The sequence below is a fragment of the Panulirus ornatus genome, chromosome 10, assembly GCF_036320965.1.
Source record: "Panulirus ornatus isolate Po-2019 chromosome 10, ASM3632096v1, whole genome shotgun sequence".
Lineage (NCBI taxonomy): Eukaryota > Metazoa > Arthropoda > Malacostraca > Decapoda > Palinuridae > Panulirus > Panulirus ornatus.
In genome coordinates, this window is record NC_092233.1 from 30,430,232 (window position 1) to 30,451,917 (window position 21,686).

A 21,686-nucleotide genomic window follows, 5' to 3' on the forward strand; every position below is an offset into this window, starting at 1 on the left:
CACAGGTGTTCATAACTGCAAAATAAACGTCGAGGGTGGGGGGTGGGGGGTAAACATCAGGTATTCACGGCTGCAGAACAGGTGTCTAGTAGGGAGAACAGGTGTCAAGACTGTAGGACAAATGTTTAGGGGTGAAGAACAGGTGTCCAAGGTTGCATGACAGCTGCTCAAGGCCGCAGGGCAGGTGTTCAGGGTTGCATGACCGATGTCCATGGGTACAGCAGAGATGTGTAAGGGAGCAGGACAGATGTTCAGGGGCTGAAGGACATGTCGTAGGTGCAGTACACGTGTTGAGGGCTACATGACAGATGCCCAGGAGGGGTGGAGCACAGGTGTTCTGGGCTGCAGGGTAGGAAGGCCAGAGTTCTGGCCATCATAAGGCGAATCTTATGTTGTTAAGTTTACTTGACAATGATAATATGTCATCCTAATGTTGTTGTTCTTGTTGTTGTTATAACAAAATGTAAGACACAGTTATGTTTACGTTAAGAACTTGCTTAAAGACATCGGAATATTTATATATATATGATTAAAGGCGTATGTTATTTCCTGGGTGTCATACTTGACCAGGTGGGGGGGCGCGTGGGGGGGGGGGTGCGGTGTAGGCCAGGGACCTCCCCCCCTCCCTCCGTCTTATCTCGTCCTATATCTATAATGATAACTGTGATGATATCATCATGATTATGACAAGGACAGTAATTATAACAATAATGACAGGAGTAATAACAATTATAATCATTATCATAATAATAATAATAATAATAATAATAATAATAATAATAATAATAATAATAATAATAATAATGATGATAATTATAATGATATAATATTAATAACAATAATGTTCATAGCAACAGCCACAATACAACCATGCAGTAATCCGTGTTAACAACCCTCCCTCACATACCATAAAGAATTGTTAACAATTTAAAAAAAATATTGGCCGAGATATACAGAGGAGTGAGATCAACACACATTTAATGATAATGATAAAGACGATTAAAAAAAAGTGTAATTAGACAATAATGATAAGATAATTATGAAGAAAGATCTTAATATTGTTCTTATATAACTATTCTTTAGTAAAGCGACAGTGATAAGATAATTAAACGATTTCTTACCTTATCTACATCTACTGTACGGTATGATATGAAACTGCTCACACAACAGTGAGATACTGCTCACACAACAGTGAGATACTGCTCACACAACAGTGATAAAATGCTCACGGAACAGAAAGATACTGCTCACGCAACAGTGAGATACTGCTCACGCAACAGTGAGATACTGCTCACGCAACAGTGATAAACTGCTCACGGAACAGTGAAATACTGCTCACGCAACAGTGATAAACTGCTCACGGAACAGTGAAATACTGCTCACGGAACAGTGATAAACTGCTTACGGAACAGTGAAATACTGCTCACGGAACAGTGATAAACTGCTTACGGAACAGTGAAATACTGCTCACGGAACAGTGAAATACTGCTCACGGAACAGTGATAAACTGCTCACGGAACAGTGAAATACTGCTCACGGAACAGTGATAAACTGCTCACGGAACAGTGAGGTACTGCTCACGGAACAGTGAAGTTTACAGTCTTCGGCTGAAGCTTTCCTACCTTCACTCAATCTCAATGTGTGTATCTCTACCACCCCTGCTCTCCCGCCACTCACTACCCCACCACCACACCATCTACCCGCGGCCACCACGCCATTACCCGTGACCACCACACCATGTACCCGCAGCCACCACACTCTGTACCCGCGGCTACACACCATGTACACGCGGCCACCACACTATCTACCCGCAGCCACCACACTCTGTACCCGCGGCTACACCATATACCTGCGGCCACCACACCATCTACCTGCGACCACTACACCATCTACCCGCAGCCACCAAACCATCTACCCGCGGCCAACCCCCCCATGTACCCGCCGCCACCACACCATCTATCCGCGGCCACCATGCCATCTACCAGCGGCCACCACGCTCTGTACCCACGGCCACACATCATGTACCCGCGGCCACCACACTCTGTACCCATGGCCACACACCATGTACCCGCGGCCACCACACTCTGTACCCGCGGCCACACACCATGTATCCGCGGCCACCACACTCTGTACCCGCGGCCACACACCATGTACCCGCGGCCACCACACCATCTACCCACGGCCACCACACCATTACACGCGACCAACACACCATATACCCCCAGCCACCACACACTGTACCCGCGGCCACACACCATGTACCCGTGGCCACACACCATGTACCCGCGGCCACCTAACCATCTACATGCGACCACCACACCATGTACCCACAGCCACCACACCATGTACCCGCGGCCACCACATCATGTTCCCGCGGCCACCACACCATCTACCCGCGGCCACCACACCATCTACCCACGGCCACCAAACCATGTACCCACGGCCACCACACCATGTACCCGCAGCCACCACATCATGTACCCGCGGCCACCACACCATCTACCCGCAGCCACCACACCCTGTAACAGTGGCAACCAAACCCTATACCCACGGCCACCATACCATGTACCCGCGGCCACCACACCATCTACCCGCGACAACCACACCATGTACCAGCGGCCACCACACTCTGTACCCGCGGCCACACACCATGTACCCGCGGCCACCACACCATCTACCCGCGACCACCACATCATGTACCCGCAGCCATCACACCATGTACCCGCGGCCACTACATCATGTTCCTGCGGCGACCACACCATCTACCCGCGGCCACCACACCATCTACCCACGGCCACCACACCATGTACCCGGGGCCACCACACCATGTACCCGCAGCCACCAAACCATGTACCCGCGGCCACCACACCATCTACCCGCGGCCACCACACCATCTACCCGCAGCCACCACACCCTGTACCCCCGGCCACCAAACCCTATACCCACGGCCAACACACCATGTACCCGCGGCCATCACACCATCTACCCGCGACCACCACACCATGTACCCGCAGCCATCACACCATATACACAAGGTCACCACACCATCTACCCGCGACCACCACACCATCTACCCGCGGCCACCACACTCTGTAACCGCGGCCACACACCATGTACCCGCGGCCACCACACTATCTACCCGCGGCCACTACACCATATACCCGAGTCCACCAAACCAACTACCCACGACCACCACACCATCCACCCGCGGCCACCACACTCTGTACCCGCGGCCACCACACCATCTACCTGCGGCCACCTCACTATGTACCCGCGGCCACAACACTATGTACCCGCGGCCACCACACCATGTATCCGCGGCCACCACAATCTACGCCATATAGGCATCACTTTTCTCAGGAGATACAAATACAGTCCATAGTCTCAGGAGGGCTGGGAGCCTCACCACAACAGCATGCGCTCTCCCGGTAGTCTCAGGAGGGCTGGGACAACACCTTCCGCTCCGTCTGTGGTCTCAAGAGGGCTGGGAGCCTCAGCACAAAAACGTCCCCTCCTTGTGTAGTCTCTGGAGAGCTGGGAGCCTCAATAAAAGACCTCGCTCCCTCTGATGTCTCAGGAGTGAGGGGAGTCTTATCACAAGACTTTCCTACTCCCTCGGTAGTCTCAGGGAGGCTGGGAGCCTCAGCACACCACCATGCTCTCTCTCAGTAGTCTCAGGAGGGCTGGGAACCTCAGCACAAAACGACCCCTCCCTCTGTAGTCCCAGGAGGGCTGGGAGTCTCACCACAAGGCCCCGCTCCCTCTGTAGTCTGCTACAGAGCGATAAATATCTAGGTTAAATTTACCTGTGACTGAAATTCTGCGAGATATGTCTTAGATGTGGGCGTTAGGGCTTGTCACCGTGACACGCCGCGGGTTGGACCCCTCCAGCGGTCAGCCACGCACGTCTTTGACACGAAAATATGACAGTGTTGTGACACGTTGTCCGGGACCCGCGGTGCACGGGGGCCGCTCGCTCCCTCCCACCACACCTCTACAACCGTCTGGACCACACAGTTACCTTCTTATTAGCCATCTAGATAAACAGTTTGACTCAGAGGAGAGGCGTATGTATAACCTGTGGCAGGAGAGGGTGACTTTGCGTCATGATTCATGTTTTTATGTTTACTATAACCACAAATGTGTCCGCTAGGACGGGTTCAGTACAGGTTGTGGGTCGGTACACGGTGTAGGTCAGTACAGGGTGTAGGTCAGTACAGGGTGTAGGTCAGTAGAAGGTGTGGGACAGTAGAGGGTGTGGGACAGGTCCTCACCCGTCCCTTCCTTATATAAACTTGTTACTATTCCTTATTCATCAATCGTGGGATAGTGCTGGTCCTCCTTGATCTCACATCATTCATCTTTTCCTTTTTTCTCCTGGTGGTGGTGGCGGTGGCCGCTACTGTCGCGTCCTCCACCTCTCCGGCCGCTTCGACACTGGTAACGTGGCGCTGCCGGTGTGCTGGGCAGGTACACACGGTGTGCTGGGCGGGTACACCCAGTGTGTTGAGGGTGAGCCTCGTGTCGCACTGAACTCTTACTATTTCTTTTCCCAAAAATGTTCAGTTGTGAGTGTTGGAGGAGTGGTGGTGGAGAGGAGTCAGTGTTGTGGTGGTGGAGGTGGTGGTGGTGGAGAGTGTCCGTGGCTGGTGTTATCTGAGCGGGTGACGGCAGCCCCGCTATCTGCCGCCTGCCACCTGACAGGCAGACGCTTGGCTGTCACCCTGGCGGCCGCCGACACCATCACGCTACAATCTGTCACATCTCCTCCCTCCCCTACCACTCAGAACACCAGCCCTCACCACCCCTCCCCTACCACTCAGAACACCAGCCCTCACCATCCCTCCCCTACCACTCAGAACACCAGCCCTCACCATCCCTCCCCTACCACTCAGAACACCAGCCCTCACCACCCCTCCCCTACCACTAAGAACACCAGCCCTCACCACCCCTCCCCTACCACTCAGAACACCAGCCCTCACCACCCCTCCCCTACCACTCAGAACACCAGCCCTCACCACCCCTCCCCTACCACTCAGAACACCAGCCCTCACCACCCCTCCCCTACCACTCAGAACACCAGCCCTCACCATCCCTCCCTTACCACTCAAACACCAGCCCTCACCACCCCTCCCCTACCACTCAGAACACCAGCCCTCACCACCCCTCCCCTACCACTCAGAACACCAGCCCTCACCACCCCTCCCCTACCACTCAGAACACCAGCCCTCACCACCCCTCCCCTACCACTCAGAACACCAGCCCTAACCAACCCTCCCCTAACACTCAGAACACTAGCCCTCACCATCCCTCCTCTACCACTCAGAACACCAGCCCTCTCCACCCCTCCCCTACCACTCAGAACACCAGCCCTCACCATCCCTCCCCTACCACTCAGAACACCAGCCCTCACCATCCCTCCCCTACCACTCAGAACACCAGCCCTCACCCCTACCCTTCCACTCAGACCACTAGCCCTCACTCCTCCCTTACCACTCAGATCACCAGCCTTCATCCCTACTCTACCACTCAGAAGACCAGCCCTCACCCCTACCCTACCACTCAGAACACCAGCCCTCACCCCTACCCTACCACTCAGAACACCAGCCCTCACCCCTCCCTTACCACTCAGAACATCAGCCCTCAACCACCCTACCGTACAGAACACCAGCCCCCACCCCTCCCCTACCACTCAGAACACCAGCCTTCACCCCTACCCTTCCACTCAGACCACTAGCCCTCACCCCTCCCTTACCACTCAGATCACCAGCCTTCATCCCTCCCCTACCACTCAGAACACCAGCCCTCTCCCCTACCCTTCCCTTCAGACCACCAACCCTCACCCGTTCCCTACCACTCAGAACACCAACCATTGCCCCTCCCCTACCACAAAGACCACCAGCTCTCATCCCTACCCTACCACCCAGAACACCAGCCCTCACCTCTTCCCTACCACTCAGAACACCAACCCTCACCTCTTCCCTACCACTCAGAACACCAACCCTCACCCCTTCCCTACCACTAAGACCACTAGCCCTCATCCCTCCCCTACCACTTTAGACCACCAGTTCTCATCCCTTCCCTACCACTCAGACCATCAGTCCTCACCCCTTTCTTACCACTAACACCACCAGCCCTCATCCCTCCCCTACCACTCAGACCACCAGCTTTCGTCCCTCCCCTACCACCTCAGAACACTAACCAACACCTCTCTCCCACCACTCTGGACACCAACCTCAACCCTCTCATACCACCTAGAACACCAACCTCCACACCTCCCCAACCACTCAGAGCACCAACTCTCACCCCTCAGAACATCAGCCCTCACCCCTCCCCTGCCGCTCAGAACACCAGCCCTCACCACCCCTCCCCTACCACTCAGAACACCAAACCCTCAACCCTCTTATACCACCAGCCCTCACCCCTCCACTACCACTCAGAACACCAACCCTTACCCCTCCACTACATCTCAGACCACCAGCCCTTATCCCTCCCCTACCACTCAGATCACTAAGCCCTCACCCATCCCCTACCACTAAGACCATCCGCCCTTAACCATCCCATACCATTCAGACTACCAGCTCTCACCTTTCCCCTACCACTCAGAAGACCAAGCTTCACCCTTCCACTACCATTCAGACAACCAGCCCTCACCCATCCCCTACTACGCAAAACACCAGCTCCCATCCCTTCCCCTACCTCCTAGACCACCAGCCCTTACCCATTCCCCTACCACTCAGACCACCAGCCTTCACTCCTCCCCTACCACTCAGACCACCAGCCTTCACTCCTCCCCTACCACTCAGACCACCAGCCTTCACTCCTCCCCTACCACTCAGACCACCAGCCTTCACTCCTCCCCTACCACTCAGACCACCAGCCTTCACCCTTCCCCTACCACTCAGACCACCAGCCTTCACTCCTCCCCTACCACTCAGACCACCAGCCTTCACCCCTCCCCTACCACTCAGACCACCAGCCTTCACTCCTCCCCTACCACTCAGACCACCAGCCTTCACCCTTCCCCTACCACTCAGACCACCAGCCTTCACTCCTCCCCTACCACTCAGACCACCAGCCTTCACCCTTCCCCTACCACTCAGACCACCAGCCTTCACCCTTCCCCTACCACTCAGACCACCAGCCTTCACCCTTCCCCTACCACTCAGACCACCAGCCTTCACACCTCCCCTACCACTCAGACCACCAGCCCTCACCCATCCCATACCACTTAGACCACCAGCCTTCACCCTTCCCCTACCACTCAGACCACCAGCCTTCACTCCTCCCCTACCACTCAGACCACCAGCCTTCACTCCTCCCCTACCACTCAGACCACCAGCCTTCACCCTTCCCCTACCACTCAGACCACCAGCCTTCACCCTTCCCCTACCACTCAGACCACCAGCCTTCACCCTTCCCCTACCACTCAGACCACCAGCCTTCACCCTTCCCCTACCACTCAGACCACCAGCCCTCACACCTACCCCACCACTAAGACCACCAGCCTTCACCCTTCCCCTACCACTCAGACCACCAGCCTTCACTCCTCCCCTACCACTCAGACCACCAGCGTTCATTAAGGCCACAAAATAAACTCCTGAAAAGCCAGGCATAAAGTAATTATCACAGTGCAAGCAAAAGTAACTCTTAGGTCGCAGCCAAAGTAATCACTTAAAAAAAAAAGGTCAACTGATATTAATGATAATGATAATTATAATAATTATAATAATAACGATAATGTTATTAATAATGATAGTGGTAGTAGTAATAATAATAATACAATAATAAACTAAATACTGATTAATTTCTTTAGATCAAAATCTTTCGATTCAGAGATCAATCAAGCGCTAAGGTAATCCCTCAAGCCCCCGGAGAAAAATAATCCCTTGAGTCAGAGTCAAAGTAATCCTTCGAACTCTGGCAAAAGTAATCACTTTAGCCCAATCAAAAAGTCATGTCTCAAACCTACGAGAGTAATCCATCGACCCCACGCAAATATAATCCCTCCATCCCAAGCAAAAGTAATCCCTCGAGACTAGGAAAAGCAATCCCTGATTCCAGGCAAAGTAATCCGAGCTCAGGCTACAGCAAATCCTGGTTGAACACAAAATACGACGACGTGATCCTAGCAAAATGTAATCCCATAAACCACACCAGAGGTAATCCGCTCGAAAGAACCAAAAGTAATCCCTGATTCTTTGCAAAAAAAAAAAAAAAAAGTTTGTTTATTACGGGCTGAAGTAATCTCCCGTGGTCTAACAGAAAGTAATCACGAGAAAAAAGTAATCGTCGATCATTAAAAAAGTAATCCTCAGTCCCACACGAAAGTAACCCTTTCATCAGAAGAAAGTAATTCCTGATCATACACAAAAGTAATCCCTGTAATAAAAAACAAAAGTAATCCCTCGATCATACACGGAAAGAAAAGTAATCCCCATTTTCAAAAATAATCACCCATCATAAGAGAAAAGTAATTTGTTTATCATAAAGTAATCCCGGGAGGGTTGGCCATGAGACTGGGCTGGCCACTTGGCCATGACCGTCATGATGGCCAGGTAGTGTGGCCCGGGTGGCCATTACGAACCAGTTCCCTGTCACACTCACGAACGGGCACACGAACGCAGGGCAGGGCGCACGAACGTTGCCCATCTGCCTGATACACGGCGACGCGTCGCCACCACAGCCACACTGACGACCACGACGACAACAAACTGACAGACGACGTACGACCACGACCACGACGCCGACGACATACGATCACGACGGGGACGACGACGACAACGTACGACGGCGACGACGTATGACGGCGTACGACGATGACCACGACGTACGACGACGACGATGACAACGACGCACGAAGGCGACGACGTACGATGTACGACGACGGACAGAGTGAAGACGACGGTGATAGCGACGGACGACAGCGATGACTACAATGGTCGTGCACAGGACGCCGGGACGACAGGTATGCACGACCATAATAGTAGGTCGCATGACGACGGACGGACGGACGGATGGACGGACGGGTAAATAACGACAAAGGACCAACAGACTATGAAAGCAACGGACCACAACCACGGACGGACGAGGGTCTGTCCGTGACAGAAAACGTAGTTAAGAAAACACAATGATCAATAAACGCAGGAAATTATACAATACACAACCTACTACAACCTAGCGAGCCAACAACTAGGCTCACCCACCTACCGACCACTACAACCTAACCAGGTAACAACCAGTTACCCACCTACATACAGCCTACTACAACCTAGCGAACCAACAATCAGGGTCACCCATGTATAGTCCACCACAACCCACCTTCTTCCAAACAACATTAAAATCCTAAATATATATAATATACATTCCCAGAATACAGTCAAGAAATGGTTAAAACTATTATCATCACAACCAAAATCCCGCCAAACATTTAACAACAACAACTGCGCAAGAAAAATTCATTGAACAGAATAGAATATCTAAATGGGTAAAAAAAAAATTCTACATCCACTGATAGATTCCTAAACTATTTAATATTATCCTAAAATGCAACAAAACCCAAATAACTTTACAAGAAACATGCAAATCACCAAAACAAATCCCTGGATACAGAAAACGGACCTGGGTTACGAATCACACTACAGAAAACGGTTTATTACGAATCACAATACAGAAATGGTCTTGGATTACGAATCACATTACAGAAAACGGTCTTGGATTACGAATCACAATACAAAAATGGATTACGAATCACATTACAGAAAACGGTCTTGGGTTAAGAATCACAATATAGAAAACAAGCATAAAGTCAGATTACGTTAAGATAAAGCAAACCCCAAAATGTTCAACTCAGAAATGCAAAAGGTAATTGTTTCTATTAACGATCAGAAATATAATTACGAGAGAAATTCCGTCCTTGAAAGACTACGGAGATTACACAAGGATTACATTCTGTGTTGGAGTGTGACATTAACAAAACACGCACGTACGCACGCACTAAGAATGTCATCCCCAGGTAAAAGTAATCCTTCATCATCATATATCTAGAATGTAATTCATGGAATCGCGTACAAAAATGTATCATGTGATTAATCTCCATTTCCAGGGATAAAAATATATAATAACTAATAAACGAAAATCGGATTACATTTGATATTTTGTTTCCAAAATCTTTTATAAGTAACAACAATTATTACTATAATCATTATCATCATTAGTATTACCATCACCTTCATTAGTATCATTTTCTATACTTATTATTCACATGATGGTTACCATAATATCTGGTCATCTGTCTGTATGTGTGGCTGGTGTCGCGCCGCAGCCTTGCTGGAGGACCGGCGGAGGGCAGGCCAGCCAGCCACACAGACCCGCAAGTACCTTTGTTGGGGGCTCTGGCCAGCCCTCACTCCTCCCTCTGCTCTCTGGCTCCTGAGGGCTCTGGCCAGCCCTCACTCCTCCCTCTGCTCTCTGGCTCCTGAGGGCTCTGGCCAGCCCTCACTCCTCCCTCTGCTCTCTGGTTCCTGGGGCTCTGGCCAGCCCTCACTCCTCCCTCTGCTCTCTGGCTCCTGAGGGCTCTGGCCAGCCCTCACTCCTCCCTCTGCTCTCTGGCTCCTGAGGGCTCTGGCCAGCCCTCACTGCTCCCTCTGCTCTCTGGCTCCTGAGGGCTCTGGCCAGCCCTCACTCCTCCCTCTGCTCTCTGGTTCATGGGGGCTCTGACCAGCCCTCACTCCTCCCTCTGCTCTCTGGCTCCTGAGGGCTCTGGCCAGCCCTCACTCCTCCCTCTGCTCTCTGGCTCCTGAGGGACTCTGGCCAGCCCTCACTCCTCCCTCTGCTCTCTGGCTCCTGAGGGCTCTGGCCAGCCCTCACTCCTCCCTCTGCTCTCTGGCTCCTGTGGACTCTGGCCAGCCCTCACTCCTCCCTCTGCTCTCTGGCTCCTGTGGACTCTGGCCAGCTCTTGTGTTCGGTGCCATCTAGACATCACGCCGCTAACCCCGGCAGTTATGTAAGTTCTCAGCAAGCACTTCTATCACAAAGATAGTAGGGATAACTGGCATAGCTTTATGATGATCTCTCTAGTCCTGTGTTGTAGAAGGTCTACCACCTGGGGTCACTCTGGGGTCACACTTATCAGTTAACTTCCTGATAAACTTACAAGACCAGGAATACGACGCTTGAAATCCATCACATTAACTTGGGATGTTGCAGATATTGACCTTTATGTATCTAGTACTCTGTCCACCACAGGTACTGCTGTACACGAGGCACTCCAGCAGGTGTGTGGTACTGGGGCCATTACCAACCCAGGGAGCTGCCGTGCACCAGGGAGACCCGTGAGTGCCACGTTGCTCTGCACCAGTAGTGGAGGGGATGAGTGGGGGTTACCACAGACGACCCCGTCTGGGTGGAGGACAGGCATGGGAGGCTGGCTCGACTGGTGGCTGCCATTGTGACGCTGCGATGGTCATGCCACACACCTGGCTCGGTCAGTCACGATCTCTGACTCAAGCTATGCCACACACCTGGCACGGTCAGTCACGATCTCTGACTCGAGCTATGCCACACACCTGGCTCGGTCAGTCACGATCTCTGACTCGAGCTATGCCACACACCTGGCTCGGTCAGTCACGATCTCTGACTCGAGCTATGCCACACACCTGGCTCGGTCAGTCACGTCACTGTCACGTCTCTGACCCCCATCATCGTACCAGCTGGATGTGGCACCAGACACCCTGGTGTATGATGATGACCCCAGTACAGACCCCAGTTGAGGAGGCACGCGCTCAGTGTCGTGTTGTCATTCAACCACAACAAAAGATATCTTAAACGAGGCTTATTTAGGATTCATGCATTCAAACTGTATCTATCGATACAGTTTGTATCATAAGAAATACAGCTGATAAGCACCTGGAATATATATATATATATATATATATATATATATATATATATATATATATATATATATATATATATATATATACTGCCCACGTTTTCCCTGCATGTCGTAGAAGGCGACTAAGTTGGGTGGGAGCAGGTGGCTGGAAATCCTCCCTCCTTTAATACTTTCCAAAACGAGGGTAGAGTAAGGAGCTAAGTGAAGATTTTTCCCTCCAAGGCTCTATCATCTGTTCGTGATGCTAACTCGTTCACGAGGAAAATAGCAAACATGTCTTTAATATATATATATATATATATATATATATATATATATATATATATATATATATATATATATATATATATTGGAAAGGGTCACAATTTTGCGCGTGATCAAGATATTCCTATGAGTCCATGGGGAAAATGAAACACGACAAATTCCCAAGTGCACTTTCGTGAAATATTCACATTATCAGGGGAGACACAAGAGAGAAATATAAGTCAGTTGATATATATCGAAGAGACGAAGCTAGGACGCCATTTGATAAATGGCGTCCTAGCTTCGTCTCTTCGATGTATATCAACTGACTTATATTTCTCTCTTGTGTCTCCCATGATAATGTGAATATTTCACGAAAGTGCACTTGGGAATTTATCGTGCTTCATTTTCCCCATGGACTCATAGGTATATATATATATATATATATATATATATATATATATATATATATATATATATATATATATATATATATATGCATATCATAACGTACACTTCTACAGGACATACAACATCCTCCACTCAGAAGGATTCAAAACGTTACCATTTGTGTACAGGCTGGAGATGTTATAGCATAGCCTTGCATAAAGCTGGTAGCGGTTCGAATCCTGCTGTCAAAGGGATAATTCATGTACTGTATACATATATGAGAGAGAGAAAAAAAGGAGTCGTAGTAGTAGTAACAGTAGTAGTAGTAGTAGTAGTAGTAGTAGTAGTAGTAGTAGTAGTAGTAGTAGTAGCAGTAGTAGTAGTAGCAGTAGTAATAGTAGTAGTAATTTTGATAACATTAGTTGCCTGCCCTAGGAGTCCGTTCTATCTTTATAAACCTTCCACAGCGCTCAGGAACCAGGCGGGATCACGGGTGATAACAGTGTTGTTGTATGCATCTCTATATGGGGAGAGGCAGAGTGCCTGGCAGCTTGAGCAGTAAGTGTTCCGTGGCTTCACCATAGCTGTTCAGTGGGCATGAGGGGTTCTGGGATGTGATGAATCGGTGTTCGTAGTAATGTAGGGATGGGAGATGTCCAGAGCGTAGACGTGAAAGTATGACTCGTATATGTGTAGGGAGTGTGACTCGTATATGTCTAGGGAGTGTGACTCGTGTTTGTCTAGGGAGTGTGACTCGTGTTTGTCTAGGGAGTGTGACTCGTATATGTCTAGGGAGTGTGACTCGTATATGTCTAGGGAGTGTGACTCGTGTTTGTCTAGGGAGTGTGACTCGTATATGTCTAGGGAGTGTGACTCGTGTTTGTCTAGGGAGTGTGACTCGTATATGTCTAGGGAGTGTGACTCGTGTTTGTCTAGGGAGTGTGACTCGTGTTTGTCTAGGGAGTGTGACTCGTATATGTCTAGGGAGTGTGACTCGTATATGTCTAGGGAGTGTGACTCGTGTTTGTCTAGGGAGTGTGACTCGTATATGTCTAGGGAGTGTGACTCGTGTTTGTCAAGGGAGTGTGACTCGTATATGTCTAGGGAGTGTGACTCGTGTTTGTCTAGGGAGTGTGACTCGTGTTTGTCTAGGGAGTGTGACTCGTATATGTCTAGGGAGTGTGACTCGTATATGTCTAGGGAGTGTGACTCGTGTTTCTCTAGGGAGTGTGACTCGTATATGTCTAGGGAGTGTGACTCGTGTTTGTCTAGGGAGTGTGACTTGTGTTTGTCTAGGGAGTGTGACTCGTGTGTGTCTGGGTAGTGTGGTTTCTGATGGATGGGGCTGGAGTTCGAGCCTGAGGTGAGAGAGGGCGGTGGTTCGGTGACTGTCAGGTCACTTGCGTATGCGTGTGTTTTGTTGGTGCTAGTGTCTCTAGTGGGAAGTGTTGGTGCTAGTGTAACCAGGTGCACCTGCCTGCACCTGGTTACACTACGAGTCAACTTCTGCGAAGGTTGTACCATCCTCAGTGGACAGCAAGGTGTACAGTCTCGTTCAGGAACTTCTCGCTCCAAGGGTGTCCATCATCCCCGTTCAGCCTCCAAGTTGTATACGACACATAATAGAGGTTCTGAAACTGTATATCTATCTATCTATCTATCTATCTATCTATCTATATATATATATATATATATATATATATATATATATATATATATATATATATATATATATTCGGAATAGGTGGGATTTGACAGACATTACATTGTTGTGAGCAGTATGTGGTATGGTGAGAGGTGATAGGATAAGTGGGAAGTGTTGAAATAAAAGGAGTATGTATGAGTGAGGTGGAGAGGGTGTGCTAGAATGGTTTGGACATATGGAGAGGATGAGTGAGGAGGATATACAAATCGGCAGTGGAAGGAACACGGAGAAGGGTGAAACTAAGGAAGAGAAGGAAGAATGGAGTGAAAAAAGCTTTGAGTGCGCAGGGGCCGGAGCATGCAGGAGGGTGTAAGGCGTGCGCGGGATAGAGCGAAAGGAGCTATACGATAAGCTGGGGGCGATGTGCAGTCAATGGGCTGAACCAGGGCATATGGAGCGGTCAGAGGAAAGTTCGGAGAAGTCGGTGTGGCTTGGCTGTGGATAGGGTACTGTGGTTTCGGTTCATTATACGAGACAGTTGACCTGAGCGAATGAAGCAGTCCTTCGTCTAGCCCTAACGCTGACTCGCTCGTGCAGAAAGCGTCAAACAAGCATATATATATATATATATATATATATATATATATATATATATATATATATATATATATATATATATATATATAAACACTGAGACCCCTTTTATGGGGCTGCTGCACCGTCAAGGCTGCGCAACAATCAGACACAGGGTAATGATGGGTTCCTTTAAAGCAGGAAGTTCCTCGACGGCACTAAACTCTTTCTGTTCAGTAACGTCAATACAACCTCGCCAAAGGTGAATTCTCCTTCGCGACATAACCATATGTAGGAGAACTCTGGCAACACCTATACATACATACAGAAGACGTGAGGACTGCAGGATGCCTCCTGGCCCATGCTAGGCAGGTCCTGAGTCTGTCCACCACACAACCAACCTCCTGAACCCATAAACACATCATCCAACCTTCGTTTAAAGCCACCTAAAGACCCACGTAGCTTCCACTACTGTACTTGACAACTTGTTCCATAAATCTGATACACTAATCCTGAACCAATATTTACTCATATCTGACCAGATTCTTTTGTTTTTTAGTTCAAATCCATTATTTCTTGTCCTATCCGGTGGCGCCATTCTTAATAACTTTATTCACGTTACCATTATTAATGCCCTTCACTCATTCATAAACTTCAGTCATATCCCCTCTAGCCCTCCTCCTCTTAAGTGTAAATTAAGTCTTTTTAACTTTTCTTCATAAGTCAGGTTTCTAATACCAGGAATCATTTTTGTCATTCGCCTTTGTCCTCTCCCTAAACAATCTATGTCAACTGCACAGCATATATATATATATATATATATATATATATATATATATATATATATATATATATATATATATATATATATATATATATATATATATTCCTAAGAATCCACGGGGAAAATGAAACACGATAAGTTTCCAAGTGCACTTTCGTGTAATAATCACATCAGGGGAGACACAAGAGAAATATAACAGCCAGTCGATATACAACGAAGAGACGTAACTAGGACGTCCTAGCTTCGTCTCTTCGTTGTATATCAACTGACTGTTATATTTCTCTCTTGTGTCTCCCCTGATAATGTGATTATTACACGAGAGTGCACTTGGGAACTTATCGTGTTACATTTTCCCCGTGGACTCTTAGGAATATACTTGATCACGCTCAAAATTGTGATCCTTTCCAATATATATATATATATATATATATATATATATATATATATATATATATATATATATATATATATATATGTGTGTGTATGTGTGTGTGTGTGTGTGTGTGATTCATTATGAGCAGTACGTGGACTGGGGTGGTGAGTAAACACAGCCAGCACTTTTGAACTTATTTCTTAAACGATTCGTCATGCACAGGAGCCATCATCAGGAGGACTGAGTGAGGTTCAGAGACACACCATTATACATGTCCCCGTAGGTCATTCTCTAACGTCGCTGGAGGCCGACCCCCTAAGCCTGCCGGCTCTGTAGCCCCACAGTTTGGTCACCACCATAATCACGGTTTTGCCCACCGTAGGAAACCGTCACGGTTGTTGGTCACTTCTCCCATGTGTGCTGCTTCCCAGGCTTTCCTAGTTTGTTAACCGTATACTTTACGCATTGTATCAGCTCCATGTTACCCTGGTAAGTGTCCATACTTGTTTATGTGGATGGTAAGGGCATTCGATGTCTTATGACGACGCATGTCAGCTTTCTGATCAGTGATCGTTTTGGCCAGACCTCGCCCTGTCTGCCCACAGTGCATGGCCAGACCTCGCCCTGTCTGCCCACAGTGCATGGCCAGACCTTGCCCTGTCTGCCCACACTGCATGGCCAGACCTTGCCCTGTCTGCCCACACTGCATGGCCAGACCTCGCCCTGTCTGCCCACAGTGCATGGCCAGACCTTGCCCTGTCTGCACACAGTGCATGGCCAGACCTCGCCCTGTCTGCACACAGTGCATGGCCAGACCTCGCCCTGTCTGCCCACAGTGCATGGCCAGACCTTGCCCTGTCTGCCCACACTGCATGGCCAGACCTTGCCCTGTCTGCCCACACTGCATGGCCAGACCTCGCCCTGTCTGCCCACACTGCATGGCCAGACCTCGCCCTGTCTGCCCACAGTGCATGGCCATACCTTGCCCTGTCTGCACACAGTGCATGGCCAGACCTTGCCCTGTCTGCGCACAGTGCATGGCCAGACATCCAGAACATACATCGTATACCACTGTTTGTTTGCGGCCTTCGATGAACCTGGGATGGTCTTATACTTCTTATTTTCCATTATACTGCTTCCCGCAGTCCCTCACCGGCCTATCATCGTCTTACTGGCTCCTTCTTGAGTGTAACTAAAAAGACTTTTAGGGCATCACAAATTCTCTCCCTCCAAGTATTCCTACAAACCTTCTTCATTAGTTGTGAAACGGATTACGGTACACTGGAAACCTTACACCCTTATCAGACCTCTACATCAACGCATCTTAATACGTCATTTAATCCTCCTCCTCCACGTCCAGTGTAAACTGTATACCTCAGTATACAGTGTCCATACCACATGTCACCCCTGCTCATGATTCTGTCCTCGCTGTATATCCGCCACGTCTCCACACACAGGCATGGCATGACAGCACTATGGGTGGAGCACCACATGGCCAGTCCTGTCTGTACTTTCCCTCGTCCCTCGTGAGCGCCTTAGGCCGGCGTACACACACACTCAACGCACACACCACCTACACAACACCTGATTCTGACACCCGGCAGTTGGTCTTCGTCCTGGACTGAACCAGGGCATGTGAAACGTATAGGGTAAACCATGGAAAGGTGTATGGGGCCTGCATGTGGATAGGGAGCTGTGGTTTCGGTGCATTACACATGATAGATAGAGACTGAGTGTGAACGAATGCGACCTCTTTGTCTGTTTTCCTGGCGCTACCTAGCTGATGCAGGAGGTAGCGATGCTGTTTCCTGTGGGGCGGGGTAGCGCCGGGATAGGATGAAGGCAAGCAAGTATGAACATGTACATGTGTGTATATGTATGTATATTTGTATATGTAGTTATGTATAAGTATAGGTATGTATATGTGCGTGTATGGGCGTCTATGTATATATATAAGTGTATATGAGTGGATAAGCCATTTCTTCGTCTGTTTCCTGGCGCTACCTCTCTGACGCGGGAAACAGCGATTAAGTGTAATAAATAATATGTATACATACATATATATATATATATATATATATATATATATATATATATATATATATATATATATATATATATATATATATATATATGTGTGTGTGTGTGTGTGTGTGTGTGTATGTGTGTGTGCATATGCAGTTATGTATAAGTATACGTATGTATATGTATATGTGTTTTGAAATGGTTTCGTCACATGGAGAGAATGAGTGAGGAAAGATTGACCAAGAGGATATATGTGTCAGAGGTGGAGGGAACGAGGAGAAGTGGGAGACCAAATTGGAGGTGGAAAGATCGAGTGAGAAAGATTTTGAGGGATCGGGGCCTGAACATGCAGGAAGGTGAAAGGCGTGCAAGGAATAGAATGAATTGGAACGATGTGGTATACCGGGGTCGACGTGCTGTCAATGGATTGAACCAGGGCATGTGAAGCGTCTGGGGTAAACCATGGAAAGTTCTGTGGGGTCTGGATGTGGAAAGGGAGCTATGGTTTCGGTGCATTATTACATGACAGCTAGAGACTGAGTGTGAACGAATGGGGCCTTTGTTGTCTTCCTAGCGCTACCTCGCACACATGAGGGGGGAGGGGGTTGTTATTTCATGTGTGGCGGGGTGGCGATGGGAATGAATAACGGCAGACAGTATGAATTATGTACATGTGTATATATGTATATGTCTGTGAGTGTATATATATGTATACGTTGAGATGTATAGGTATGTATATTTGCGTGTGTGGACATGTATGTATATACATGTGTATGTGGGTGGGTTGGGCCATTCCTTCGTCTGTTTCCTTGCGCTACCTCGCTAACGCGGGAGACAGCGACAAAGCAAAATAATATATATATATATATATATATATATATATATATATATATATATATATATATATATATATATATATATATATATATATATATATATATGTATAAACTATTTACTACTAAACCCCGAGCATAGTTTACATCACATATCATGTGAACAGTACATGGTTAATTCATATATATATATATATATATATATATATATATATATATATATATATATATATATATATATATATATATATAGAGAGAGAGAGAGAGAGAGAGAGAGAGAGAGAGAGAGACTAGTGACATGAGACAACATAATCCCGGACATACCAACAAAAAACAAACAAAACAAATGCATACATAAAATAACGGAAGAAGACAGACGGACAGTCAGACAGACACACACACACACACACACACACACACACACACTGACACACACACACACACACACACACACACACACACACACACGGCCGCACAGCTTATAACATTTATTTACAATTGACTAATTAAGATGAGGTTATTAATGAGTTTGCTACCAACAACTTCGGTAATTTCAATCTACAAAAGACTTAAAAATACATATCCTCCACTTCAATGATATATATATATTTTTTTTTTTATTCATATATTATTTCATTATATGCCAAAAAATATGATCTTGAAATGATATGAATTTCATCAAAAAAAAAAAGTAATTTTGTGTCAAAATTTGAAGTTGAGTTTCAGAAAAGAATAATCGATTGTGTTAATTACCTTGGTAGAATGCTGGATCTCCCCCCGTTGGGCGCTGTCCTTCGCCACCAAAGCCGTACCCACCTGCCAGAGAGGAGGTACATGTTACTCACACTACCAGGACACCTCACACTACCAGGACACCTCACACTGCCAGGGAACCTCACACTACCAGGACACCTCACACTACCAGGTAACCTCACACTACCAGGGCACCTCACACTACCAGGGAACCTCACACTACCAGGACACCTCACACTACCAGGACACCTCACACTGCCAGGGAACCTCACACTACCAGGGAACCTCACACTACCAGGGCACCTCACACTACCAGGAACCTCACACTACCAGGACACCTCACACTACCAGGGAACCTCACACTACCAGGGCACCTCACACTACCAGGGAACCTCACACTATCAGGGCACCTCACACTACCAGGACACCTCACACTACCAGGGAACCTCACACTATCACACTACCAGGGAACCTCACACTACCAGGGAACCTCACACTACCAGGACACCTCACACTACCAGGAACCTCACACTACTAGGGCACCTCACACTACCAGGGCACCTCACACTACCAGGGAACCTCACACTACTAGGGAACCTCACACTACCAGGGCACCTCACACTACCAGGGAACCTCACACTACTAGGACACCTCACACTACCAGGGCATCTCATACTACAAGAGCACACACTAGGTCACCTCACACTACCAGAACCTCATACAACCAAGGCATGATACAGTGGGGTTATTCTTCCTCACACTAACAGGACACATAACATACTTGATAAATCAACTCACACTAACAGACAGATCAATGAGATTTTCTGTCAAAAAACGGGAATGATAAAAACGATTTATGTATTACAGAACCAGACAAAAGTCACCAGTCACTACAACAGTGGCTACTAACTACTACTACTGCTATTTATAAATGTTCAATATTATACTTATAACTTATGTACAGGATTAAAGACACTTATATTAACATACGAAGACAATTTAAAAGTTATCTCTACTTCTCGAGAGAGACCCCTCCATCACAGGTAATATTACATCTACCATCACAGGTCACATGTAACAGCCAGGTATGACATGTGGTATGTCAGGTATGACATGTGGTATGTCAGGTATGACATGTGGTATGTAAGGTATGACATGTGGTATGCCAGGTATGACATGTGGTATGCCAGGTATCATGTGGTACGTCAAGTATGATATGTGGTATGCCAGGTATGACATGTGGTATGCCAGGTATGACGTGGTATGCCAGGTATGACATGTGGTATGTACACAAACACCAAAGATCTCACGTCACTACCACAGGTCACATCTACCACAGGTTGTCACACGAGTTACACAAGTAACACATTATAACGACAGCTACCATCCACTCATTATGTCCAAGTACACTGTTAGGAGAAGAGTGTACAACATATATATATATATATATATATATATATATATATATATATATATATATATATATATATATATATATATATATATATATATATATATATATTCACGATATAATCCCTCTCCTAAATAGAGTTAAACCAAACCAACTGGTCTTGTTGAGTTCGATCTGAGGACATATGAAAGAAGATGAATGTGAACACTTTGAATGAAACCTTGACTACTGCTTTCAATACGTCACGTGCTACATGAGAAGTTCCCCAGCAGAACACCGATAATCAACACAATTATCACTAATTAACTTAAAATCCACAGTTGGTAAACTTATGGACACCATTATGGTAGACAAGATTGTAAATCACTAACAGGATAACCACTTAACACGATGAACAGCCTAGTTTACGATGATACTAATCGTAGCAGACCGACCCGTCTGATTTCTTCAATGATTCATTCATTATGTATGATCACTCTGTACTCGACGTAACGTAGTTCCACTTCAGATATTACGAAACAAAAGTTACGTCACACGGTACAGATGGTTAGGTTCTTCGGTGGTTAGGTAATTAGGTGACTGGCCATTAAACAAAGAGTAGTGATTGCCGGTCAAGCCACGGGATTGTTAGACGTAACAAGTGGCATGCCACAGGGATCAGTACACCCTTCCCCCCACCCCCCATCTCTCTCTCTCTCTCTCTCTCTCTCTCTCTCTCTCTCTCTCTCTCTCTCTCTCTCTCTCTCTCTCTCTCATTTAT

At 47.6% G+C, this 21,686-nt stretch overlaps 1 protein-coding gene across 27 annotated transcripts in view; it reads right to left on the bottom strand.

The window, feature by feature from the left end:
* Positions 1-21,686, bottom strand: part of LOC139750871 (one cut domain family member 2-like) — a 636,939-nt gene that overhangs the window by 265,855 nt on the left and 349,398 nt on the right. For 18 of the 27 annotated variants that reach the window (XM_071665708.1, XM_071665712.1, XM_071665710.1 and 15 more), the window contains one exon: positions 19,516-19,578. The exons of the other annotated variants lie outside the window; for them this stretch is intronic. In XM_071665708.1, the coding sequence (XP_071521809.1) occupies positions 19,516-19,578 (63 nt within the window). The remainder of the gene's footprint in view (positions 1-19,515; positions 19,579-21,686) is intronic. 27 annotated transcript variants of the gene reach the window in all.